The sequence below is a fragment of the Haemorhous mexicanus genome, chromosome 19 (assembly GCF_027477595.1).
Source record: "Haemorhous mexicanus isolate bHaeMex1 chromosome 19, bHaeMex1.pri, whole genome shotgun sequence".
Taxonomy (NCBI): Eukaryota; Metazoa; Chordata; class Aves; order Passeriformes; family Fringillidae; genus Haemorhous; species Haemorhous mexicanus.
The window spans coordinates 6121179-6149000 of record NC_082359.1 but is presented as its reverse complement, the minus strand read 5'-3'; the positions used below and the strand labels follow the sequence as shown (position 1 = coordinate 6149000).

At 41.4% G+C, this 27822-nt stretch overlaps 1 protein-coding gene across 7 annotated transcripts; it reads right to left on the bottom strand.

The window, feature by feature from the left end:
• Positions 1 to 395: 395 nt before the first annotated feature.
• Positions 396 to 26509, bottom strand: PPM1F (protein phosphatase, Mg2+/Mn2+ dependent 1F). Of its 7 annotated transcripts, XR_009488794.1 has the most exons (9): positions 26290 to 26509; positions 16768 to 16901; positions 13027 to 13226; positions 11729 to 11917; positions 10460 to 10603; positions 9462 to 9555; positions 4133 to 8281; positions 1374 to 1490; positions 396 to 1241 (listed from the first exon to the last, which is right to left on the bottom strand). XR_009488794.1 is itself a non-coding variant. In XM_059863104.1 (8 exons), exons 1-7 carry the CDS (start codon positions 26463 to 26465, stop codon positions 7908 to 7910), a joined length of 1311 nt encoding a protein of 436 aa, XP_059719087.1. In that variant the 5' UTR covers positions 26466 to 26509; the 3' UTR covers positions 396 to 4292; positions 7880 to 7907. The 7 variants fall into 7 exon arrangements, 4 of the variants coding, with proteins under 4 accessions (XP_059719087.1, XP_059719088.1, XP_059719086.1 ...); XR_009488792.1 differs by having other exon boundaries at positions 1374 to 8281; XR_009488793.1 differs by having other exon boundaries at positions 396 to 1490.
• Between the last annotated feature and the right edge of the window lie 1313 nt (positions 26510 to 27822).

Here is a 27822-nt window from a genome sequence, read left to right as displayed (position 1 = left end):
AAATAAATTGTCACCATGTCTGGCTGCAACAGGGTCTTTCTGATCATTATCCTGTTACTGCAGGACACCAGCAGGACACCCCACTTAACCTGTACTGTCACTGTGGTCAGCTGGGAAAAAGAAGGAACAGATCGAATTAGAGGTAGACAGTCCTGAAATGGTTTCAGTGACATCCATCTTTTCAAGTAAGCACACTGTGTAATCCCAAGGATTGCTTCCTTCTAGTGCTTCCAGGGATCTCTCTTTTCCCAGAAAAGCCCTATGGACAAGATAACGTGGTGAGACAGGGTAACCACTCAAAGATGTGCAACATGACCTACATGAAAAAAGTTGCAACGTGAGGCACCTGAAATATTAGAATGAAATAGATCTTTAAGAAAAGAAACAAACGGTGCTTTGAGTCACTATACTTTATTAATACTTCAGAACCATCAGATCCTACAGTGGCAAGTTCTTATCCCCACCTGTTTCCAATCACTGTTTTGAAACAACTTCTTGCAATATGCAAATAGATACATGAGGCACCGTGTGAATACAAAAGTGACAGTACAAAAAATTCCCAACAATTAAACCTCATGCAATACATACGTATATAAAAAATATGGCAATGTAGCACAATACACACAAGCACTATTAGAACAATCCATGTAAATGAATGTACAATATGCATAGCATTTATGATCAATGACAACAGGTTTTCAACTTGTGCATAAAACCAGTCAGCTTAAATAAGAGTTTTAAGAGACTAGATAACCGGTTAAGCCACAGCTTATAAAACCTGCTGTACTGCAGATTTTCTGCTCAGGGTCACAAGTGCAGATTAACATATAAAATAAATAAGGACTATGTTTCTACAAAACTTGGCTAACAGCTCCTATTTCAAAGTCACTGGCCCTCTTACTTCCATTCAAGGTTCACCAGCCAACACAGTGGCAAGAAATGTGCCTAAAGCAACAGCTCTGCTCTTGTACTGTTTTAATACTGATAAGAAGATATATTTTTAAGTCAGCAGGAGTAGTTACAGAGGTCTCACTTACCACTCCTCAAGCACTGGCGTTACAGTACGGGCAGACCCTGAAGAACGGCACTGGCTGAGAGGTCGCTGAGCCTTGGGCTGTGCTGCTGCTCCCACCCTGCCTGCTCAGCCAGCTGGGCTGGGACAGAGAGCTGGGGAGGGCAAGGAAGGCAGAAAGCTTTTCCCCCCACTCTCAACAGTGCAAATGTTTGAAAACACAAACAATCTGCAAGAATAAGGAAAGACAGAGACAAGAATGTTTCTGAAGTCCTGTGATCAGGGTGAGAGCTATTGTTACCTGAAATAAGCTTAAGTATTCCTATGAAGTAAAATACAAATATCAGGATTTTCTTCTTACATATCCAATACTGGTCCATGCCAAAGCAACAGTTATTGTAGTCTCTTATCTTCCTAGCTGACATGGTTCTTTTTACACTCTTGGTGTTGCAGGCCTCCAAAGATCGGACCAAATTCACTATGGACACAGATGAAGTGAAAATTACAAAGTGGCAACTAAACTGACTTAACAGCCAACAGGTTTTATAGCCTAAAAAAGCAGCATTTTGGGGAGGGAGAGGGTGACAATGTAAAAGTACATAAAAGATAGAGAAAAAGAAAATTTGGAGCAAAATAGGGAGGACACAGAACAGAACTGACTTTCAGAAGAGGAATTTAAAGTCATTAAAGTCAATTAAAGTCAATAAGTTAAAGGAACTTAAAGTTAAAAACTTTATACTGGCCTTTTTTTTTTGTCAGTATAAAGTTTTGACCCCAAATAAAAGAAATATCTTGCTATTATTAAATACACTAAAGAAAAAAAAAAAAGTGGGAAAACCAGACAAAGAAAGCAGCATTAATCATGCAATATTCAGCCGAATGCCTTTTCACAAAGGTTTCACCCTGGTTTCTTAGCTATTATCTCTTTATCCTTGGACATCCAAAAAGAAGCATCATTGCTTTGATAAAAGGATAAATAGTTCCTGGCAGGAGTGATGGTCACACATTCCAGCTCCATTTGCCAAAGCAACAAACCTTTTACCTGCTTAATGTATGGCCTTAAAAGGGATAAATAACTTCAAGGAGTGATCCACTTGATCAGGAAGGACCAATGACATTTCTGTGCATGGAAATCCAAAACCATTTAATCAGTAATAATTTCAGTATTTGATATATTAATATCTCCTGGAAATTAGTAATCAGGCTTAACAGTTGAGAGAAAATTCCATAACCAGGATCTAACATGTCACAAAGCCCAGATATATTTAACTTTCTAAGAAACTGAATGTATCTTGTCTCTTCAACCAAAAGGCACATAATAAGACATAAAACTCTGACTGAGAGGAGTTTGTTATCAAAATAAAACAGACATTACAAAACAGCCAAATTCATTTGCTTGAAACAGTGGTTTTCAGCCGACAGTACACTGCCAACTCTTCTAGGCTGCCATTTTTTTTTATTCCATTGTTTGCATTCCAAGGAGCTTGAAAACATTTCTTTTCCTATTGATTCAGTCCTCTCCTGCTTAACAAAAGCTGCATCTTGCTAAATTTTCTATGTGGCCAACACAGCTGTCCCTTGTTTGTTTTTGTGTGCATGAGCAGCAGCGTGTGCAGCTTGGAACATGCATTAAACTAGGGACACTGAAGAGGGTTCAGGTCTGATGGGTCACACCAAAATAAAGGTTTATGTGATTCTCTGGAAGATGCTGGTTTCCTGTTCCATGCAGAGATAAGGTTATCTGTCACAAGATCCTACCAGCTCATTTTAAGGCATTACTTTAACAAGTGTCTATGACAGATACATGTTCAGAAGTGCAGTCACTCCTTCAAGTCTCCATTTGTTTACTTCTCAGCTGACATGACTTATATAAATAAAAATAACTTTAAATTAAATAAAATCCAACCAAAACACATGCAGAAAGTGTCTGGCTTAGCTCTTGAGAGCTGTCAATGCTACAAAACAAATACTCCACAGGGCTGGCTGGTTGAGTGGTTCAATTTAGTAATGCAGAGAGGACCAGCCTCTTGGTTTTGATGCTGTTTGAAAGGTTTTGATGAGCTTGGCAGAAACCCCCTGGTTTCCAGTACTATTCAAATGCAACCAGACCTGCTATAAATTTGTGTTTAGGATGAGTATATAACTTCATGTAGATTGGGCAGTTTCACATTCATTTGAAAGCTCATTTTTCTCCTTCCCCAAACCTTCCTGGGTAGCATTTTGTTCATCAGAAGGGTTTGCTCCTCAAAAGGGGGGAATAAACCATTTTTTCCTAGTAGGAATCTGTCTGAAGGCACAGGCCCAATTGCAAAAGGGACAGTAATAGAGCTAAGCAGGGAAATTTAATTCAGGCTTAACCAGAGCTAAATTATACATGAATCATCTGCAATCTGCTCTGTTGTGGCTAACATCCCCCCACCTTCTCCCTAAAGTGTTTGCTTGATACTCCAGTACTGTAAGACTAGAAACAGACAATGGCTGGTGGTGCTGCATATCCAGTACCTGCATCCACAAGAACACAAATAGTTTAATCAACAGAGTCAAATTTGCACTAAGAGTAGAGCTGAAATATTAACTTAGACTTTACTGTCTATGTCCTTTATAGATTGAGGGTATTTGCTGGGTACCTTTTCTTGCAATGCCATTTACAAATACCAATTAGAAAAGTTCTTAGTCAATTCTTTTGGAAACACCTTTTTTAGGTTAGTTTTTAGGTGTTGGTTTCTTGTTTGCTTGTTTGGGTTTTTTTGCCTGGAAGGGAAGCTTCAACCCCAAATAACTGATTTAAGCTATCAACTGAACACAGGTTTTCCAGTGCAGACAGCCAACTTATCTCCAGAATTCAGAAAACAAGAGAAGTACATCCAACATCCAACAAAAAAGTGGAAATTTTAGTGGCTCCTCATGACAGAAGGTTAATGGCACTGGAAATGCTTTTTAAAAGAGCAGTATCACATCTGACTTTGAATTGAGATAAGTGTCTATTAAATGCTATTAAAGTCATCACTGTGATTAACACTACTCAGCTGCCAGCACTGCTGTAACCACTCAGTGCCCAATTACTCATCCTGCAGGGCTCACCATCCCCTCCACTCATTAACACACTCCAGGTTTACTCACAGCAGCACTTGCACAGTGACCAGGAACTGCAGAGGCTGGGTGCTCCCTCTTAGCACAGGAGGATGTTGGGAAAAATCCATTTAGGAGCATTAGCTGTCGTGGGAGTGTTGAGGGGTCACAGTAAGTCACCTTGGGCACTTTAGTGCTATTCCTTCTTTGGCTGTTTGAAGACAAGAGTTACCACAGCTGAGCTCTGCCTTTTTAATGGGTGTGTTTCTAATTCTTTCAAGCACTGGTATTTCACTCTAAAGAACTGACATTTGTAGCTCTATTTTCCAGCCCACTTCCTTTTTAAAATAGGCATTAATAATACTTAAATGCATTCCTGTCTCTCTCTTTCACTCCTCCATCACTCAGAGGGTGGATTTTACTTAATCTCTCTCTGTTCTAAGAATTTTACTGCCTTTCGATCATCCGTATTCTCAGAAAAAAAAAAAAAAAAAAGCCAAAATGAATCCCCCCAAACAAATGTTATTTGCAAAACTTTCATCTTGTATCTGTCAGACCCAGAATATTCACTGTCTTAGGGGGCTTGGAAGGAGAGGATGGGGAAAGGAAGGGAAGGTAGAAGCATGAATTACCCATAAGCAAAAGAGATGTTAGATACCCACTAAACAGAAGAACTGAAGTCAGTTTCCAGCCAAACAACAAAAGAATTTAAGTGTGCTCTGTTTTAAAATTTCAGGCTCCTCTAAAGAGCAATTTTTCTTCTACTGAGTGCTAAAATGCACTCAGAAGACATCAATTTGTAGTCTAGTAAGGCATGAAAATTATTGAACACTTGTCTTGAATCCTTCAGCTAATTTCTACAGCTTTCCCCCAAACCATATTTGGGATTTTCCTGTAGATGACACATCAGGAATTACTTATTCTAGCTATGGGATACAAACTGCCTTTTTTGACCCATTACAATTTCTGTTGACCTGACCAGACTTTATAAAGCTAGTAAGAAGTATCTGAAAATGAGAGAAATACTTTTAATCCATGCTGTAATCTCTCTGACTTCTCAAAGACTGTTCCTATTCATTTACATCTCAAAGAAATGAAACACTATGTCAGTCAGAATGAATGCAAATGTAAGGGAACAGCTTCTAAGAATGCAGAATTTCTTCCCCAGAGCATTGCTTGAGAATTAGATTTTATGATTGCCACAGACAGCTTTCTAAAGGCCCACTTCACTTAGCTCCCATAATACAGAAATTATAAAATTTGAAACAACGATATTCTCACATAGCTGCAAGCATCCATCAAAAGACTTAGGACTTTCTTTCCTCTGTAATGCACATCTGCCCAGAAAAGGTAGAAAAAAAAATAACCATTACAGAGAGTTTGGCTTGTTCAATCCCTTTCACCTTTGAGGAAATTTGGCAAATTTCAGAAACTAAACCAATATCATGAACTTACCAATATTTCACACCTTCCTTCATAAATACAATAATTTTCCCCTCTCCTGATAACCCTCAGATAGCAACCAATTCTGCATGATTCTTACTATATTAATAATAGAACTATTTCTAAGACACCAAGAGGCACTAGTGGTCATCAGGATTTAGCATGGAATTGAATGTCTGGCTAGAAATCAATAACAGAGGAGTTGATAAATCCAAGGAGATCACTGAACAAGCCTAAGGCCTTCCTTAACTGAAGAAGGTTCACTACAAACACTGATGCCCACCCCACCAGGCTGCCATAATGGAAATCCTTCCCCATACATTTTAAGACACCAAAATGTAGGGTGGAAAACTGCTTACAACCTTCTCAGCAGAAAAGCCCCTGTGTCAAAACAAGGCAGTTGCTGTCTGAGCTGCTGTGTGGTGAGAGAGGAGGTCACTGAGGAGTTCCTACATTAAAAACTGGAGGATCATCCTCAGTAATTCCAGCAAAAGCCTTGGGCTCACTGCACCATCCCACATCAGCAAAGGATCCAGAGACTGGGGACACAGACAGTGCTGCTCTGTTCTTCCCCTGAGCCATTCAGCTCTTCTACCTCAGCTTCCTCCCCAGGCAACATTAATGCTCACCACATTTTAGTCAATAGGACTGACATATTGCAATGACATGTGCTTCTAAATGTGGCATACAATCTTGCTGCCAGATGCAAAGCACTTCTTGTTTAGACACTGAAATTAATAACAAATTTACCATTGAGCCTTCAGATCTTGTTGAGTCCTGCTAGCCAGGCAAGACAAAACACAACCACAGGCTCTAGCATGTCATGAATAGAGCAGTTGTGCAAATACCCTCACATATTCATTACACTTCTTTCATCCTCTGAGCTTCACAGTTCTTAGAAAGTCATTCTGACCCAAAACATTCATTAAGTGTGGCCAAATTAACCTTCCATTATGGAAAAAAAATGTTACTAAACTGTTTCTAGTTTGTGTTACTAATTTTTTTTTTTTTTTTTGTGAAGGACAGAAGTTTCTTTTTAAATGAAAAAATTACTCAGATTGTTACTTTATGATTAAACCTCTAGAGCATTCTGCACAGGGCAGGGAGTAAGTCACAGTGAAGCTTTTACTACAAACCACAAGTTTTGGCAACAGTGAAAGATGTTTTCTTGAAACCTAGTTACCACTAAATAATTCACAAACTGAAACATTTAAGTGCATCAATGAAAACAAAAAGTCACATTTAAAAAAATTAGGAACTGGCTCACCAGACTGTGATAGGCAGCCAGAAATCCTTGGGTGAAATATTTAAGGCACTTGAGGGTAGTCAGTTTTTTTACACCAGATAATAAAGACAGAGCCACTTTAAAATTCCAGTTTAAATAAAAACCACAACAAAATAAGGTAACACTGCAAAACATTCATCAAATGTAAAGTTCAGAAAATTAACAAATAAACACTTACAAGAAAAAGAAATTCCTCCTCTGTTATAGTATACAAAATAGTGGCAGGAAGAGGACATTTACCTGCTTGAACACACAAACTGTAAAGATCTCTCTCAAATACCACAAGAGGGGTCTTTTCAGGTTGCCAAATAGCCAATAAGCATGTTTGTTAGGGAGAAATAATTCAGTGCAGTTAAATACCAGATTCCAGTTTATAAACCAGAGCATCCCAGAAAGCAGTTGATTTTCTGTCATTTTCCCTGGGATATTTCTAGCTAGTTTTCCTGCTTTTCTGGAGCATCCAGTTTTATTTTCTCCTCTCCATACACACCAATGTTAAATGTTTATGTTTGAATAAAGAGGCCACATCATTCTTCTACTATCTTTGGTACAAACCAAAAGCACCTTACACAGCACACTGGTGCCACCCAGTCCCTGCACCCCAAGTGTGTTCCTACAGAACACACACAGGAAGAAGCTTTTCTGTGGTGGGGACAGCTTCTCCCCTCCAACTCCCAAAGTAACATCACAGTTAAGTACAACATACAGTGCTCTTTTAAAGCACTAATTCAAATTTTCACTCAGAATTCATGAAATGCATATTCTCATCCATTAGCTTATACCTAGTATGGTTTCTTACCCTTCCAGGACAGAGGGATATGACCAACAGCCCTGGGACACACTTCAGTGTGTGCTCCCAGAGATGAAATAGCTGTACAAATCTCCACGTCCGCTCAGTGTTTTTTGAGGGGATGGGGGAAAAAAGGGAGAAGGGAAAGACAAACAGGAACTCAGTAAAAGGGGTCTTGCCTTTCTGTTCCACATTTGTCCATTTGTCTTTTTTCCTGATATATTTTGCCCACTGTATTAGAGGCTTCTTCAATGGAAAGCAGTTCCTTAAATGAACTTACTTGAACCTTCTGGACTAAACAGATTCTGTCACTGTGCGGCTGCTGCCTCACAGCTGAGGAAGTTAAAGGGTGAGCTCTGAGCATCATCATCAGCCCTAGGGCTCTTAGAGTCTCTGAGACAGTCTGCCAGGATGTCCTGAGGATCCCTCAAGAAGACCACCAGAACAGTGATGTTGTCACTGGATCCATTTTCCTTGGCAGCAGCCACCAGTCTCTCTGCTGCTTTGAGCCCCACTCCTTTGGTCTGCATCAAATGATCCAGGACCAAGTCTACAACCTCATGGGGCTTGATGGCATCAAAGAATCCATCACAGGCAAGGAGCAGGTAATCTTCTGAGCCAGTCAGCTCAAAGGAATCTCCATCTGCATCACCAGAGACATAGGGCTTCTGGCAGATGTCACCTGAGACAAACACACAAAGCAAAGGCTGGATTACTTCAGATGTAAACAGGTACTCTTTACTCATCAATTGCTTTTGCCATCCTCAAGGATGGCCAGATCATGTTCCAGAGGTAGCTGATGCAGGATAAGAATAGCCAAAAGCCATGGAATAAGCACAGAAGACTTTTGTTTCTTTAAGGATGCTTGGAACCTACCTAAATCCAGTGGGTTTCTAAGAAGTTATTCTAATTTAGAAATTAAAAGCAACCCATTAGAAAGTAAAAATTAAAGTAACTCCTTAGAAACCCCCCTAATTTTGCAGGGAAAATAAGGAATTTATTCCTAAGTTTTTTCTCTCAGAAATATATTTGTGCAAAGAGATAGTCAGGCCTTCATTTTGCAGATGTGCCTCCTGTACAGCCTTCAGAATGCCATGAAAATAAAATTTTTCTCAGCTATCCAGATATACATCACAATGCCCTAAGAATCTGCTCATTATGTTTAGTTTATCAGTTTTGTATGGACATACTTACCAAACAGGGGTTGCTACTGATCCAAATAGCATTATACAAATTCCATACTAATCTGCTCCCACTCATACATTACATTTATCTACTGTATTGCTCATGGTTTTTGTTTCTTTCTGCCCTAATTGGCAATTAGCAAAGTAAGCTTGTTTAATAAGATTGTGAGAATACTACAATTAAAATGCCCTGAATTGCTGGATATTGAAGGAGAATGAAGTGATTTGACATAAGCAGAAAGATCCACAGTCAGAAGAAAGATACGTTCATATTAAAGTCAACAAAACCCCTCACAATTCAGACATTCAAGCATGTAAAAAAGGCTAGACAAACATTTATTGCTTCCTCCACTTTTACAAATTAAATGCTGCATATTTGTTAAACTACTGTAAAACATTACAGTACTTTAAGCATTTATAGGAAGCAAGATCTTAGTAGTAGGAAAAAAAATAGGACTATCATGGCTAGTATGTAAAATAAAATAACATTTTATTCTCATGGTAAAACCAATAAGCTGATGTAGCTGCAAGCCATGTAAGTCCTTGTCTTAGGGAAAAGACAGTAACTAGTTTATTTGTTTGATGCTGAACGACACCATTTACAGTAAACCCCGTCTCAGGTGGTGTGTTTCAATCAAATTTAATCCAAAGTTTACTGATTCTGATGGTTTATCTCACCAATTGCTCTGGAAACAGCCAAGGTACCATTAACCCGCCAGCAGTCCATGTAGGTTACACAGCCACCCAGAGTCTCAATCCTTGCTCTCTCATCCTGAAAAACAGTGGAATATATTTTGTTTGCTGCTCCAGTTTCTGTATTTCTACAATGAATATAGCAAACACACATGTCAGAATCTAGCACAGAAACAGCCACATAGGATTACTGGAAACAAGCCATTACTTTCCAACCCTGCTATGGCTTGTCCACAAAAAAGCAGAATTCTCAAGTTTTTGTATCATCATATGTTTTCTCATATGGATGAGTAAATTTTCCTGCCACTTCTTCCCATTCCATACAGCAGTTGGGTGAATATATAAATGTTCAGAATGAAATACATGATAACCAAGCTAAGTAACAATTGTCTTTGCATTGGTACTCCTTTAACTACTCAGTTGTTACAAATATTCATGCAGTGAAGGCAAAGGGTCATGCAATGCCAGCTAAACTTGCCAAGTCCCCATCCAATTTCATGGAATAAAATATCTGGCTATGAAAATAGACAGGAAATGCAATACACTTTAAGCTAGTTAGGCCAATAAATTAGCATCAGCTTTTCAATGACAGTACTGCAGATAACGAAAGATTTACATCATGCTAATATTTTAAACTGCTATTAATCTCAAATTACTAAGATATTCTGTAACAGGCAGATTCAAATTCACACACAAAAAGCCTGTGAAAGTCTTTAATTACTGCAAATTTTGAATAGTCTGAGCAGGAACTGAAGTCAGGACTCTCAGTACCATTCATTAGTACTTCCAAGCAGGTAAGGTGTAGGGATCACCTTATCCAGACACAGGAGTGGATGCAAAACAAGAAATTGTTAATTCCATGCATCCTAACATCCAGTATATGTAATTATGTAAAGCACCAAACACTTAAAAAAGCTTGACTCCAAAAGGTTTCAGGAGAGAATCTGACATCACACACTTAAGAGGAAAAAAGTCAGACTTACTTCTCTTTCTGGTTTGTGAGGTTCCATTAATGTCACAGCTTTCCCTTGCTGCACCAGCATCACCTGAGAGTCCCCCAGCCATGCTATGTGTAGTTTGTTCCCTACAATCAAGGCAGACACACCTGTTGTGCCACTCCGCAGCTTCTGCAGAAGGAAAACAGGTGTGTCAGGTGAATATTCAAAAAGCCCTACTAGCATATATGGCAATATTGAAAAATTAGGTTTGGTCACACTAAATGCAGCAGAGTAGCCCTGCTAATCCTAATTCAGGTACTTGAAAAAAAGGGTACAAGATAGTAGAGAGATGTGAAATAAATGATTTATAAACATATTTTCTAATATGCAGATAATAAATACTGTCTCTTATGTTCTTCCTTCTCTTGCTATTAATTCCAGAACTGATCTAAGAGACTAAGAGCTCTATTGTTTAAAACAGACATGCAGAAAAGCAAAAGGATCTGAATTTGAGTAGAATGAACATTTCACAAACACACCTCTACAATCCCTTTCACCTTCTCCACCCTAGCAACTATAGATACCTTGCTCTACACAGATCTCCTTATCCTTGGGTATTTAAATGAGAATGCCAACAAAGGAAAAACATCTAACTCTCCTAGATTCCCTGAAAAGATTAGTGAGAGTCAGACCTTATGAAATGCTGGTTCCTCTTTCGTACCTCATTGGCAGAAATAAAGATATTGACAACGAGTACTTCCACATCAGTGCTATAATAAGAGCTCTCACACAGTGTAATGGGGTTTTGAAGAAAGAATGTTCATCAGACCAACTAAGTTCAAAGTTTAATCAGTAAGTTTAATGAATTGAGGAGTCTGATTTAAATCAAAGAACACATTTTTCCCTTACAATCATCAGCGACACTATTGGTGGGACAAGAAAGAGGAAGATAGCAACCATATTAACAGGAAGACAGAAATCTCTTTTCCAGGTAAGAGGTAAGACAGCAGAACATCTAGAGGCTGCCTGGTTTAGACAAGGAGGGGCCAGTATTCTCTCAAATAATTGCTATGTCAGAATCATTTAAATCACTTTAGCACTTCTTTTCAATTACTCATCTTGAACTCCCAAGCACTGATTTTCCTCAAAATAAGAAATAATTTGATCAAACAAAATCTTTACATGTAGCATAATTACATAAAGAAGCCAGTGATTCAAATAAACTGTAGTGTCAGAATTTTCTGGATAATACCACATTGTCCAACAGTTCTCACTGTTATTTAAGTACAATGGAATTAATCTCTACCTACTCACCTCTCTTTTGGCTTTGAAGAGAAACATTTCATCTGTCTTCTGGAAAGAGCATTTCAAGGCTTCAGCTGGATTCTTAACAATCTCTTCATGTAACCCAACGTTTACATGTAAGTGGGTTGCTGAGTAATTGGCAGCATCCACTCCACCATGGCCATCGAACACCGCAAAGTAAGCGCGATCAACACCATCCTTTTGCAGGGAGGGAGAGAGAGAGAGGAAGACATTCATGGTCAAAACCAAAATAGCTCAGACTGCTACCAACAAGCAAAGATTCTTTATTCTGGGCTTTCTTCCATACAAATGACAATTTAAGTCCATTTAGGCATGTACAAAATAGATAAAATGGGTACTTTGCAGGCCAATTCCTTTTCTTTGTTTGCTGTTAGTCACTTAATGCCCTTAAGAATAACCTGGCACTGAAGCAGCAGACTGCTGCTTATATAGTCCTCCAGCAGTTTCACAAACTGCACTTGTGCAACTGCTATTCTCCATATCACAGAATGGTTTGGGTTGGAAGGACCTTACAGACCATCTAATTCCAGCCCCTCTGCAATGGGAAGGGACACCTTCCACTAGACCAGGTTGCTCTACCAAGACCCTCTCTTGTAGCCCCTTTAAGCACTGGAAGTTGCTATAAGGTGTCCCTAGAGCTTTCTCTTCTCCAGTCTGAACAACCTCAGCTTTCAGCCTGTCTTCACAGCAGAGGTGCTCCAGCCCTCTCATTATCTTTGTCGCCCCCTTTGGACCCGCTCCAGCAGATCCTTCTCATTTTTGTCTCTCAGCCCCAGAGCTGGACACAGCTCTGCAGGTGGTGTCTCACCAGAGCAGGGTAGAGGGGCAGGTTCTCCTCCCTCAGCCTGCTGCCTTCCCTGCTTTTGATACAGCCCAGGACATATTTGGCTTTCTGGGCTGCAAGCACACATCACTGGGTCACACTGAGCTTCTCATCAACAAACACCCCCAAGTCCTGCTCCTCAGGGCTGCTCTCAATCCACATATAAGTTGTGTCAGTCACAAGAACATTGTAACTCCAGCAACATAACACTGGGTGAACTTCCCATCTTCCCATATCATAACTTATGACACGAATCCCAAAGTCACAAGATCCTCCCTGCATCACTTCTTTATCAGGGCAGTAGCTGGCCCCCAGCAATCTGAGTCACTAAGTCCTTGCTCCAATGCAGACATGACAAATAACTTATGGCAACAAATTCACAGATCATCCATCACCAGGGCCCTGTGCTTACAGCAATGCTGCAAACCTGCCCAGCCAGCCCCCCTGTTGTGTCCAGACTTACTGAGAGACCGAAGAGCTGATTGAACTCCGGGAGCAGGACGTGGCGATCCTCCATCTTGCGCCGCGCGTTGCGGATGGCGTGGATGGACACCAGCAGGAAGCGCGCCAGGGGCCTCAGCGGCGGCAGCTGCTTCTGCCACTCGCAGCACACGTCCCGCAGCTTGTTAAAAAAGCAGCGCTGCAGCGACTCCCCATCCAGCACTGACAGCACAGAGGCAAAACAGTGAGTGCTCTGTCCCACCTTCCCACACTACTCCATCTTTTGGCCCGTCTGTCCCTCAAGTTTCTTTCCCTACAGCTACATACACACATCCAGCACCCCGCCTTTACAGGCTCTCCAAGAATTAAAATGAGGTCCTGAGAATAATGTGGAGAGAAAGTCGCAACGGAAAACAGCGTAACATTAAGGATAATAGCAGCTTCTTCATTTGCTAGTTCTTTTTGAAAATAGAGGTTTATCAAGCAGGTGATTACATTACAAAAATGATAACAAAGACCCCAAAAAAATCAGTCTACTATATTAGACATAAATGTTATTATTATGTAAGTAAAATCAGTAAGATAAAGTGGTAGGAGTTTGTACATACTGAAAAATAAAAGGGAATCATCAAGTGGGCAGAAAAACCTTCAGGATGAGATTTTGTTGTCTTGAACACAAGGGCTGAAAAAGCACTGGCCTGGCTTTGGGTCAAGTTATGTCCTACTGAACCACTTCCACTGAAACAACAAGGAAGTCTGAAAATGTTTGCTGAAGTCAATAGCTCAACTCATAGCTGAGCTGAACAGATTAGAATTTTAAGCTGTTATCTTTATCTTTTTAAATACTCATGGTTGTAGGAGCTGCAGGGACAGAACACTTCCGCTGCTCTCCAGCTTTGTCATTACAGAGCAGAACTGTAAACACCCATTGGGCATAGTGTGAAAAGCTCCAGCCAGACACTCAAATCCTTTTCTGGACAGATCCCAAAGATCAATTAATCCAAACTTGTTCATCAGAATGAATGGCTTGGTGCTTGGCATTGTGTTTAGATCTGCAACACAGTATCCCTCCAAACAGGTAACAATTTAAAGTTTTGTTCTTTGAATAGGAAACCTGCCCCAATGCTAAATCAACTAAATTCCAGACGCACTGAAAAGAACATTTACAGAGCAAAAATAATTTGCTGGTCAGTACTGTATACTCTAAATACCAGCAGTGCATGAACTATCTTTCCTATATCTATTTTATCCTGACTCCTGCTAACACTGATAGCATTAAAGCTTCCTCAGAATTCCTTTTTCTAACTCCTGGTTCTCAAGCTTTTTTTTTTTCCTCAGCAACAGTAGCTGGCCAGCTTCAGATGCATCTATGGGCCTGGAGAATTGAAAGCTTAAATTTAAACACACATCTTTGATGAGCAGCCACTACATACTAACCAAAGTTACTTTTGATTTGCCTAATATGCAGGTGTTAATGGAAAAGCTATAAAAACCTTTAGATATTAAATCATCCCAAACACAAAATAACTAAATAGGACAACATCTCTGACAGCCTTGCCTACAGCTGTTAGCTTACATATTTGTAAACGTCTAGACTAATACTGACCAGAAGACACATATTGCTGTTTAAATATTAAGCTTGTGACATCTGACAAAGAATTTAGTATCTTAACAGCAGAAATGCTTCCGCAGTGTACCACAAACAGTGGTACTCACACGTGCACACATTTCCCCCCCTCACCGTTGCTTTTATATAATCACTTCACTTTCATTCCAAGAATGCTTTTTTTGGCAGATTTATTACTGCAGTGCAGGAAGAGAGTCCATACTGTGCTGTAGCATGAGGAACAGCTTTCCTTCTAATGATACAGTTAAAGTGATGTAATAGCAATTACAAGATAGGGGAAAACAAGTACAGTCCAAGGAGGCAGAAGAATGAACATCTTTTAAGTAGCTGTTCCTTGCTGAGATCAGGCAACTCAAGTACCTGAACAATGAGCCAATTTCCATCCTGTTTGGTAGGGGAATGAATGGTCAGTAGAGATTTGATCTAAATGGCAATGATGACAACAAGGAAGAAACAAAATAGACAGGAATATGCAAAATGGAAATTAAAGAAGGTTTCAGCCATCAGAACAGGGAGGGCTCTGGGGCATTTGTCCACAAGGAATAGTGAGAGAATGTGAACTAGCTCAACATGAAACTCATCCAAGGATTTTACAACTTTGCCTGCACTATCTTAAAAGTAGACTCCAGTCATATCTTTATGGACTTCAGAGCAAAACAGCAGCCTGAATATTCTGCAAATGTCCCCAACATATAGTAACCAGAGACACCAGCTGCTTGTAGCCAAGAAAGCTTCCACATCCTATCAAGTTCTTCATCACTCCTTGTTTCTAAACATTATTTATTATTCAGATAGGGTTCATTTTGGTTTGTGGGCCCAAGATTTACTTTAGATACAGAACTACAGATTACAGTCCTAGGCTGACAAATGTATAGCAGCTCATGTCCTGTATTACTGCTATAGTTCACCTCAAAGATAATTACATGGGAGTCAACAAAGACTCCACAGCACAGTGACTGCAGGGTGCTCTGATAACAGTTTCCAACTGCTTTGTGCAAACCTACATAATTATCCTAGGTGAGTTACAATATGCTGCTTCTGACTTTCCTGTAGAGGCTGCAGTGACCTGGTCACACCAAATTCATATTTGCCAGCTCCCCCTCAAGGCAGAATCCTGCCCCAGGCCAGGTTAGCTGCAGTGAGTGAAGGCCACAAGCATAAGAGCAAGGGATGACATAATCAGGGTGCAGCATGACTTAATTAACTGAGTTCCCCCTCCTGCCGTTTCAGACTTGGACATGAATGCTGAAAGAGGCTTCTGGGAAGTGTCATATCCTGGCCACTGCACTGCTCTGTTTGGGGCACACTGAACTGCCTTTTGATCCATCCCAGGGAAATGGAAGGGTGAGTATTTCCTCTTACAGAACAGACTGGTTTGCCTAAGACATCTCTTCTCCATTTTTATCTTCTACTCTGCCTGCATCCTGCTCCGTTTAAATTCTTGGCACTGGTACTAAAGGTTTGGTGAAGTCTAATGTTAAACACTTCAGTACGTAAATGCAGTAGGACCATCTGTTACACAAGGCACAAACCCAATACTCAGTCACCAAGGTCTGTTCTCTCTCCAGTTCACTCAGGAAAAAATGCAGGCATCAGGTAGAAGACATGCAAAGCTCTTCTTCCCTCAGTGTCTCACTCAGTATAGGGGAGAGTGGAAAGAAAATAAGTCATTGATAAAGACACAAACTATCGAGCAGCTTGCCAAGAGAAAGATCTGGAGTTTCATGATGTTTAAGAGGTGGAGGAGACAGAATCTGGTTGCCAAGACAAAAGCAAGATGGTGAATATGGATGAATTGAAGGTGTTGGTCTGGCTGTACAACAACTGTGGTGATGTCAATGTCAAAACGTGGGAATAATAAGGTCACTCAGCCAAAGGGAAAAGGACACACTCTTCCTTTCAGAAAGCCAATGCACAGGATCAGTCAAGGCTCCAGACACTGTGTTTGCATGTTGCCCACAAACCAGCACAGCTTCCTTTCATCCCACAGGTACACAGCAAAAGCAAATGAAGTTCCATTCACTGCTGCTTGCCAGGCAGCCTAACCAAATTAATCTGGGAAACATTTCAAAACACTAAACTCTTCTGAAAGACAGCCTCTGGGAAAACCACAGACAGAAGGAAAAGTATACTTACAGGTGAACCTTTCCTCATCTCCTTCTGCCTCTGTTTCCACATTTTGCAGCTTAAATTCAGTCAAGTCTTTTTGGAGAACTTCATCAACTGCAGCATGGATCAATGATGCTGCAAGAAGTGGTGAAACATCTCTGCTGGTAAGAAAAGGAAGGGAAAGCAAAATAGACTCCATTAGTTTAGACTGAGCTACAACCTCGTGGTGTATGGCTGGTGACCTCAGACTTAGAAACCATTACACACAATAACACAAACTTCATTAGTAAACTAGTAGAGCAAACCATATGTTCAATATTTATTCACACAAATCTTTAGTAAGATCCTCAGTTAGACAACTGCTTTCTCAAGAATGTAAAGAGGAAGAAGTGTATGAATCATATTTTCAAACTGTTGCCTCACACTCCAGTCACAGATGGTACCTCTTTCTCTTGAGCTCTCAGATGGGAACTGCTACCTTCAATTCCAGCCTCTGAACACACACATTTTGTTTCTACTCACTACACAGCATTTTTTTGCTTGCAGTCAACAATCTCACCACAGACAGCATCAAGATCTCAGCATTGTGGAAGATGCAAATCTCTAAAAAAGTTACTTGGAATTCTCCTTCCCTTCACAAGAAAAGTCATGCTTACTCCTAATCTACAGCCCTTATCATTCACTTTATTCTGACTGGAAGTTTTCCAAAGAAACCACCCAGGCAAAGAGTTGAGACTGGAGACTAGGATGAGAAGAGGCTCCAAGACTTGTTATTTAGACAAAACTTCTATGTAGGCATCTAGAACACAATAATACTACATGGTCTGCTCGCTATCTCCTGCTCACTCAATGCTTTATTCAAGCCACATGATTTATAAGAAGCACACACTTGCTATAATGTTTTTGAATATGTAAACAAATAAGTCCCATCCAACTCCAAAAGGAGGCTACTATAAAATAACTCCTATATTCACTACAGTCTCATGGCAAGCACTGACAACTACAGTATACATACAAAACAGGTTTCTGCCATTTTCTATGAGCACAATGAAGAATAAGCATCAACATCCATAAAAAGTCACTTTATCCATTGTTCATGGAGTGTTTGATTTCCACAAGGTGTTGAATTACCCAGCCAAAGCAAATACCACACTAAGGTGCAAGTCAAGGACAAGACTTCGTTTTCCCAGGAAACATTTAGAAAGTTCTGCATGAAACTGGTTTGCTGGGGAGTATGAAATGGTGGAAGCATTTGGTCTGTGATGCTGCTCAGCAATGAGTGGTTTGTGTGTACAGAAGGGCAAGGAGGGGAAGGCTGCGGGGTTTTAGATCCCAGTGACAACAAGCTGAAATGCATTTTGCCATTGTGCTCCTGAAAGAGGGGCCTTGTCACATCCTCACAGCCATGTATGAGTACCTCCTGTGGCAGCAAACAGAAAGCATTGTGTCAGTCAGCAGGCTGCAACACAGGCCTGCTTTATGCCACGCATTCTGTGGCAGTGACGGCCCAATTTAATGAGTTATTTTGGTACTTCAAATAGATGGCAACGTGTTTGCAGCCCTTTCAGTGCTAGCTGCAGTCATGTCACATCAAGGGAAAACAGAATGTGGCTTTTATTTCTTTTTTAAGGCTGATATGTTTAGGGGAGTCAGTTCCTTTCCTAGCTCATTTAAAGTAACAATGCCTTCTTATAATGGCTCTGACACTGACAGACAACCTTTTAAAAGGTCAGGCAAGAAATACACCCAAAACAGATATGGCAACCCTGCCCGCCAAAATCCTTCTTCCTGTTGTTGTTCATGTAAGAGAAAAAGAAAGGACTATGAAAATATAACAAACAATGTCAGATGTGTTGTTGACACTGCTGAAAGTCAGAAGCTTTAGTCAAAGCACGTTTCAGCTCCAAGAACAGAGACAAGAAACATTAAGAAAATAGCAATACCCTTAGCTGCACAGTGAGAGCCACAGCTTCAGACATCTTCAGAATTTCTCTGCTATACTGGAGGAAAAAAAATCATATCTAGACTGGGTTCACAGCTCAACATCAGAAGAGGGCTTAATACTTTGATTTTAAATTTTGTACATTTCTGCTTTCCAGAGTCCAGAATTGCTGAACTGAGTCCATAAAAAGCAGCTTAAACAAAAGGAAATCTACTAAGTGCTATAATGCACAAGTCATGTATAAACGTCTGTTTACAGGATGCCTATAACAAAGAGCAAATTTACAAATTATGTCACATCCTTCAACTTTTTCCAGTTGTCACCCAGTTCCTAAAAAGGAAATTTTGTGATTCCTCAATACTCATATGCTTCATTCAGCTTTGCTTCATATGTATTTCCTCCCACTCCATAGTTCTGCAAATCTAAAAGAAAGTGGTTGTTTATTGGGATTTTGTTATGCAGACAGCAACATCAAATAATTGATTTTGACACACTGAAAAAAGATAGAAGTCTAAAAATTACCAAACCTATTTAGTTCAAACTCAGTTCTGAACAGAACATATTTGTGATTACTCTATTAAATCTTCATCACAGCATTACCATATTGGCAAGACTGATTTTCACTTGAGCTCAAGTAAATGGAGCTCCAAGGAATAGCATCTTCCATTCAGGTTCAACATTTACCAGTTCTAAGTTCACATTCTAAATCAGACACTTCAAGAGTTAACAAAATGGGTCATTAAAAAGGAGCAAGAACTGTTGCTTTAGTTGAGAGCTACAAGGTCTCACTTGGCTGGAGAGTATCTGGAAACAGCCACAGTACCTATGGCAACCAGTGCAAAAGTAAACCACTGCAATTACCATTGCAGACTTCAAACCTTTCCTGTAAGCAAAGAAGAATGTCACTTATTGTTAAAACCTTCCTTTCAAAGAAGCCCAAGACACCCTGGTGATGAGCTGACCCAAGCACAATTTAATCTCCATGAATCAGAAGGAACACTGTAGCTGTTTCTTAAGTGGAAAACCAACTGTATTGGGAAGAAGAGGAAAACTGGTGGGGTGTGTTACATGCACAGGATGCTACTTTAGGGGAATCTTAGAAGAAACACGTTAGCCTCATTTCTCTGACATGCAACACTAAACACTCAGCCTCAGCACACACAGGCTAGTAGTAAACAGACCTTGAATTTCTTTGCTGCAGGCTATTTCTTTGCTAACACAAAGGGTGTGTTCTGACCACAATAAAAAATATTTTAAAAGAATTAAAGCATGTCGTAACAGTGCAGATGAGGCACTGTAGCTTCACCAGCAGCTGAAGTCAGATCAACAGCAGCTGGAGCATGGAGCTCCTCTCCTCCAGCTACTCACAGCAAAATACAAGACTTGTTTCAAAAACCTGAGTACAGATAAAAGAAGTAAGTTAATGAGTAAAGCAATACTTATGCTAATAAAGGTGACACTTAAATTTATATGCCACCCACCTCCTCGAAAGATTCTGGACTACTGGACACACACAGTACTGGTAAAGGGAGCTATGCAAAGCTCCTGTTGCTACACATACCTCCAGGCCAAAATAAAGTTACACACAGAAGTAGAATGCAATTGTGATGTTTTGCATACTTTAGATTTGGCTTAAATTACAGAACAGAACTTACTTCTCTTGTTCACCTTGTCTCTCTTCTGCAATGCAATTTAGTTATCTTTTTTTTTTCATTTCAAAAGACCAGCTGTCACACCACCACAGCCACACTGTCGTATGTCAAGTCAATCATAAGACTGTTACTGACCCTTTTAGTACCAGTCTTCAGAAAAAAAAAAAACCCACCAAAATATATACATGTTCTTTTGGGAAGCAGAAACACAATAAGATAACTTCAGTCATTTTTTTTTTTATTTGGGTCATTAAACCCTCAGTACACTTGCAGCAAGTGTTGCAAACAAGTCACCAGTTCAAAGATGTTCCCACCTCTTCCCCTCCAGTTTAAGAGGTACATTCAGAAGTCTCTAGCAAAGAGTTTTTTTGGGTAATGGGGAAGCATCCAGAGCATCAAAGGTCAGGCCACCCCACCCTGGCCAGAGCCTCAGCTACAACTACACTTTTTGTGAAGGATTGAAAACAGCTGACAGACTTCCTGCAGTGCTCCACGCCCAGCATATAGTGGCTTTGAGGACTCAGAGTTGTGCACCAGATGGCAGACCCCAAAAAGATGCTCCTCAGCACTGGGAGCAGAGAAATGAGCTCTGTGTCACCTTGGAGGGTGGTACACAGCCTCTCCAGGATATGCTAAACACTCCACGTTTACACAAAGCCTTCTGCATTTTTATGCACCTATTTTGCAAGCAAAAGAATTCATGCTCCCCCCACTCCAAATACACACATTCTCCCACAGTACTGTCAGCAAATCTGTTTGTATAAAATAAAGCACAAGAGATTACCAACTGTCTTGGCCAAGTATTGATCACTTATCCTTCAGATAAAAAAAAAAAAAAGTTATTGATTTTGTTTCTAGACAATACTACTACCAAAGTCATGGCAACAAGGCAGCAGTGCACCAGTATATAATCCTCTTTTCCTTTCAGACTGTGCATACACACATATGCTGGGGAGAACAAGTGCTAGATCTGAAAGCACAAGCTCTAGCATAAGTCAGCTGCAGCTGCCTTACATCTGAGGGAAGAGGTGCCCTTATCTGCTCCATGGGCTGTGGAACAGAAGATCACTCACAGCTCAGCTCTGGCACTGCAGGCTTGGGATGTGTTTCTAGCATGTTGCAGCTCTATCAGCAGTGGGTTTAGTGCAGATCTGCAAATGCCAGCAGTTCCCCAGCAAGTGAAAGATCCTCTCACACTGCCAAAATAATAGCAGGTCACAAGTTTCCTCATAAACAAAAGCTGCTTGTATTCAGTATTTTCTCCCCAATCTGCTGCTTTTATTTCCCTTTCGCTTTTTATTCTTATAATCAACTACAGAATGTTTCCACTCAAGCAGCTTAAAGCATTAGCATTTATTAGAGCAGTACCTAGAGTTCCCAGGGTGATGGTAGCCAGAAAAGTACAAACATATATCCATTAAGGAGAGAACATCTGACATTCTACAATGCACAGGAAGTTGTTTCTTGCGCTAATGACATGAGGTCATTAAAGGAGATGAACAAGAGGGAATCAAAACAAATACATAAACAATGCCACACACAAAATTTCCATCTCTTATGGTTACATGAAGCAGGTTTTTTCCCAGCTTTTCTTATGAAACTACCATAAGCAGCAGCTTTAGAATCCAGAATCCATCTGTTCAGGCCCCTCAGTCATTACCAAACAGTTTTCATACAAAATGTGTAGTGAAGAGTCACCTGCTACTTCCATTTTATTCTCAGCAGGAAGAAAAAACCCACAGCAGAACAGGAGAGGCTTAATTCCATAAAAGCCACTTTTCAATTAAACCCTAAACAGGTTGTTTCAAAATTGAGTATTTATCCTCAAACAACAACAGAAAGGTTTCACACATGTTATGAGAGCAAAATAAGCAAATGTGTTCCCAAGCAAGGAGAAGTACCAGTGCATTACATCAAATTGTTCAAATTAGGAATAAGGAAGTAAGTTTTAAGGAATTTATTAAAAGCAGAGGTCACAGTAGAAAGTAGTTTTCACAGAGGAAGAGACTAAATAGTGTTTTAAGAAGAGATTGGGAAATCAGAAGCAAGATAACATTTTCTTTTCCCTGTCCTCATACTTAAATCACACTAGGCATCAAAATATCAGAATTGCTGAATTAACTACTCTAAAAGAAGGGAATACTGGAAATAAAGATACCAGGGCCACACCTTGGTGTGAGCACTACAATGTAAAGCACAAAGACACAAAACAGGATGCAGAGGTAACAGCAGATCGCTTGGGAGGGGGCAGAACAGGAAGCCCAAGTCTCTCACTGCTATTGTAGTAAATCTCCTCCAACAGGAAGGCTGCAGCAATTTCACATTGTTCTTTGGATATGTTACAGGATGGCCATACAAGTTTCAGCTCCTATCAAGGGGAAGATGAAATTTCTATATTTGGGGGTCTGACTTCATCTCATGTTCTGTTGCAGTGAAAGGAATATTTCAGGTTAATTTCTAAAGCTTGGGAAGTAACTAATGGTCACTTCATTCACATTCACCTATTTTCATAGACTATCAGAACACAGCTATTACACAAAAGTGTATGTTAACTGAACTTCTGCAAAACAAGATTACTTAAGCCTGTTCTGATTCTTCAATATGTTACGTATGTCTTTAGCTGCAGTTAGCAGCAGGCAGTTCCATCGATTTAAATGAACTATTCAAAGTAGAAGTATCTGCAAAGCTTTACCAGATTAGTCATTTAGGGGCAAGGCCTGCCAGAGAGAAATGGTTTGCTGGTTTAGCTGGTGTTTCGCTATGGTGGCTGCATTTGCAGAAATTTGTTAAAATAATTCATTTTAGATTAGGTCATTCAGGGATTAGCCTGACATATCCAGCTGCTTCCATGTGAAAAGATGTGTGCAGCCTTGGAGAAGCAACAGCATCCAGAAAATCCTTGTTGGACCCAACCAAAGTTGTTTCTTGGCTCACTCTCTTCTCAACAGAAATCCTGATCAGTAGTGGAGGAACAACGTTCCTCATTGCAAAGGCACAAAGGTTTGTGCCTCCAAGCAACTGCAAGAACAAGCTAAACATCACCATATGTTCTCTTGTGAGCCAAGGATATTGCTGGGCCTTTATTGGCTATGGACCTTGATTGGGTCATGCCCAGAAGGGCCTAAACCAAACACCTGTGCACATGTGAATGAAGTACCTGGCAACACAGAAATGAAAAGTAGAACAGCAGGACTGAATGTCACTTGCTTCCCAATAACACTTTGATCTACATAGAAATCCTTCATCAGTACTAATCACCATGTAAAATACATTCTGTGATGCTGGAGCGTTAGAGAAATCTCACACTCAGGAAGCAGAGATGGGTGTTTTTCACCGAGCTGCTCTCCATGTGTTTGGGATGCTGCTATGACAGCCTGCAGGTTGCTGGATCCCAACTACAGTGACCTCCTGCACAGTCATTGATCTGGCTCCCCCTTCTGCATCTTCAACAACTTTTATACAAGCATTTAAGTGTCTTCTAATGTCAGTCCTCACCCTTACTTTTCCATTTCTTAAAATCTTTAACATCCTTCTTTCTCTTATTCCCTTACTACTCCCTCATCTATTATATTGAGGATTCACATCAACAGAAAAGTTTGTTTAGCCTTCAAAGCTGTATTTTTAATTGATCCACAGTAGCAAACACGGGGGAAAAATGTAATGTTGGCAATTTCTCACAGAATCAGAGACTTCAGTTTTAGTTCCTAATTACAGGGATTATAAGAAGAAGGCCTGCAGTTTCAAAACACAAGATTCCTGTCTTGGCCTTGGGCTGTATCAGTCTTCTCCACATGCAAGAACTTAGCCTACCCAACAGGAAAATGCAGCCTTTTTGCAACTGCAAAATGAGGTTTCTCTTTGTCTTAGGAGTCCAAACCTGAGCTATAATTCTGTAGGGATCCCTACATTTGACACTTCAGATACACTACATTACACCCAAACACAGAGCTGCCTGCAGCCACCCATGAGAATTCATAAAAACACTTTTCTTATCTACTTCTGTTTTTCACAAACATTTTGTAAAAAGAAGAATTAATAAGTAGATTGGTGCACTTCAATTCTGCTTTACTTTCTTCAGCTCTCGTTCCCTTCCCTTTTTTTTTTTTTTTTTTTACACTCCTAAATTGCCAGCTCAGGACTTGGGCAGCTCCACAAGAGAGGCTGTGGAGCCAGAACTAGGCTGCAGGGCAGGTATGTGAAAAATGAAGCTTCTGACACTGGCAGGCTCCTCTCTGTGTAAACACCAGGAGTGACAGGTGAGGTGAAAGCATTGCAAAACCATCATTCCTCTTCTGCTTCCACTTGTTACTGTGCCCAACAGACAACAATGGAATGTCAGCAGATATGCAGCTCAGAAATACTGATTTTTAAAGCACTGCAGTTTGAGTAACACATCCCATAACTCTACAGCCTCATACCTTCCTCTCTAAATCAGCTGCAGAGAGAGGACCAGCCTGGCCCACGTGGCAGAGTAGGTGCCATGTGATAAGTACTTGCTCAAGACTGGCATTACCTTGCTCTTTAAAGCATTCACCCAGAATCACTCTTGCTCCACAGAGTTCAAAGATTCAACGCACGTGATGAATTTGCAATCTCACTGTGGAACAAAACACAGCTGTGTTTTGTTCAAGAGCAATTTAGTCAAAGCACAACTAAAAAATGCAATGATTATCTGGGCCTTTTTAAGCTACAGACTAAGAAATTGTATTTCTTTGGTATGCATTTTTCATCTTCAGATTTAGGCATACCATTTAAGATATGAGTGATGTGATGTCCATAATAATCTCTGTAATATGCAGGAATAACTTGATTTTTAAGGCAAATTTCCAGGACAATTTAAATATCTAAAAACCACCTACACACTTTCAACAACAACAGAAATCTATTTGTTGTTCATAAACTCAAATGGATGATAGTTTAAAAGGCAATTAATTCAAACCATGTATACTATCTTTCAAATTCCTCTAGTAACCAGGTAACATTCAGCACATACCAAACCAGAACCAGCCTCCTCCACACTCCAGTACCACAGCCCTGATCACCACTCATGCTCTTTTAGAGCATTCACAAACACTGTTTTGGACTCCTAAAAGCAGGTTAGAGAAGCAGATTGTGGTAGGAACTTTGTAACAGCTGAGTGCACAGGCCCTACTGCCGAAGTGCATTAAGAGAGTAGAACTGGGAGATAACTTGTTCTTGATGAAGCACTAACTTGCCAAAAGAAGTAAGTCATATCCAAATCCTTAGCAGCATTAAAGAGGAAGTCTAAACTGTTCAGGATAAGGCTTATTAGGATGCAGTCAGGGAATGATAGATGCATCACTGATGAGCAGCAAGGTGTTCCAGCAGTGGTGCGACTGCGCTCCTGAAGTTTTAAGAAAACATCAGCTTGAGAAACCCACACAAGCACGTCCCAGTCGGGAGGGCTGGGGAGCTGAACAGCCCTGGAGCTGACTCGCTCCTTACCCCGGCAGCCCTGCGAGGCACTGCCTCCCTCCCAGACTGCCAGCTGACCCACACAGGTGCCCTGAGGGACCTGAGCTCCCACTGCTGCCACTCCAGCGCCGGAATCGCCCCACCGCGCTAACTGCGGACTTGTGACTGACTCCGCACCGAGAGTGGGAGAGGAATTATTTTTGAAAAGCACACACAAACAATACTATGAAGGCACAGGGCCGAAGGCCTATGGCCTCAATAGAAGCATGCTATTAACAGTCACCAAAAGTAATTTAGAAGGGGGAATAATAACAAATAAATCTCCAAACCTAAAATTCCCTGGAGACGCTGAGGGCTCTCCCCCGCCCCCGGCGGGCCCCGCGTCAGGAGGAAGCGCCTCCCGCGCCTGCACCTGCTGCGGCCTCGGTGCCGGGGCGGCCCCGCTCCCTCACAGCGGCCGCCAGCAGCGCCCCTGGGGCAGCCCGGCCGGAGCCCCCACCCGCCCCACCGTCCCCTCACCTGCTGCCCAGGAGGCTCCTCGCTCGCTCGGCCAGCGTGCCCGGCACCTCGGCCCTGCTCAGGGCGCCGCTCCCCGCGGAGCTCCATGGCAGCGGCTCCCCCGGGCCCAGCGGCGCTGGGAAGTCCCTCAGGAAGGAGCTGAGGGGAGCCGCGGACGGCTCCACTTCCAGCGCCATGGCGGCGCTGCCCGGCCGGGAGGGGCGAGCGGGGCGGGGCCGGGGCTGAGAGCGGTGCCGGCCCCTTTAAGGGACTGGCGGGGGCGGGCCCGGGCGGGGCGGGGCCGCAAACAATGCCTGGAATGCGGGGCGGAGCTGCCCGTGCCCGCGGGAGAGGGACGGGCCGGCCGCGCCGTTCTCTGCCCAGCGCAGTTCCTGGTGCTCTCCTTCCACACACGCTCTGCCATCAGAGAAGGGCTGAAAGCAGCAGAAAGGAGCACGAAGGTGTTTCCCAGGGATACCTCTTTGCTGAGCCTCCCCCGCGCTCAGCAATAATGGAATCCTAGAATGACCTCAGTTAGAAGGGATCATCAGGATCACCCCAAAAATTTCGCCATGTGCCTGACAGTAGTTTCCACCCCTCCTACGGCTTCCCCTCCAGACCCTTCCCCATCCTCGTGGCTCTCCTTTGGATGCTTTCTAATAGCTTAATGTATTTTTTACATTGTGGTGCCCAAAACTGCACACAGTACTCCAGGTGAGTACTGACCGAGGTGAGTGGCTTTTCTATCCTAAAATATTTACTCTACGTTAGATTATGAAGAATTACACACCCTGACAAATCATGCGTGGAGATACACACAAATGGGAAGGGTGCAAAGAGATTTTACAAGCAAAAGTTTGTCTGCAAATAACCAAAGCAAAAGCCATGCCTGGAGGAAGAGGAAAGCATTCCCACTCAGCTGGGAAGCCATGGAGAATGACCAGTGACAGGTTTCCCACAGTTCCAGGATCATCTCCAAGCATTACAGAAAACCCAGCCAGCAGCATCAGCCAGCTGGGCACACAGGTTTGTTCAGAGCAGCTCCTGGTGTACAAACCAGGCTACAGCTAAGAGAAGACTTGAACAACTGAATCAGTACAAGCACCCTGGAAGCTGTTGTAGTTTATGCCAAGACCTATGACTCCAAGGCACCACATCAACTTGAGTTTTAAAATAATGGCATAGTTCACATGAAAAGAAGCTATTTGCTCCAGCCTGCTTTTACCAGAAAGAACTAAAAAGAACTACAGAAAAAAATTTCTACCTATGGCTGGATCTTCTGAGCAGTACTGTAAAACATAGTTCATATTTGAGCTGTAAGTGTATAAACAAACATTTGATCAGAGGAACAGGCTTGGTGCTATGGTATTTGGACTGTGTTGTCTGGTTCAGTAAATGCACACATTTTGCCAACTAAAACAGCAGAGTTGTAAACTACCTTTGCAGGGACTTGTTTTTCCTCTTTGTTGCCAGTGCATCCCATGTTAGGTCACTCTGCACATTCTGTGTTGAAATACAGCAGCCTTTGCACCTCTCATCTGACCACAACTAGTG

Bases quoted from the DNA above. Each gene is read 5' to 3' on its own strand.
- PPM1F (XM_059863103.1), bottom strand. From the start codon at position 26,465: ATGGCGCTGGAAGTGGAGCCGTCCGCGGCTCCCCTCAGCTCCTTCCTG. The intron at 16,902-26,289 runs GTGAGGGGACGG...TTTTCTTACCAG, and splicing joins AGGAGCCTCCTGGGCAGCAG to CAGAGATGTTTCACCACTTC. The intron at 13,227-16,767 runs GTAAGTATACTT...CTGTGCTGTCAG, and splicing joins AGATGAGGAAAGGTTCACCT to TGCTGGATGGGGAGTCGCTG.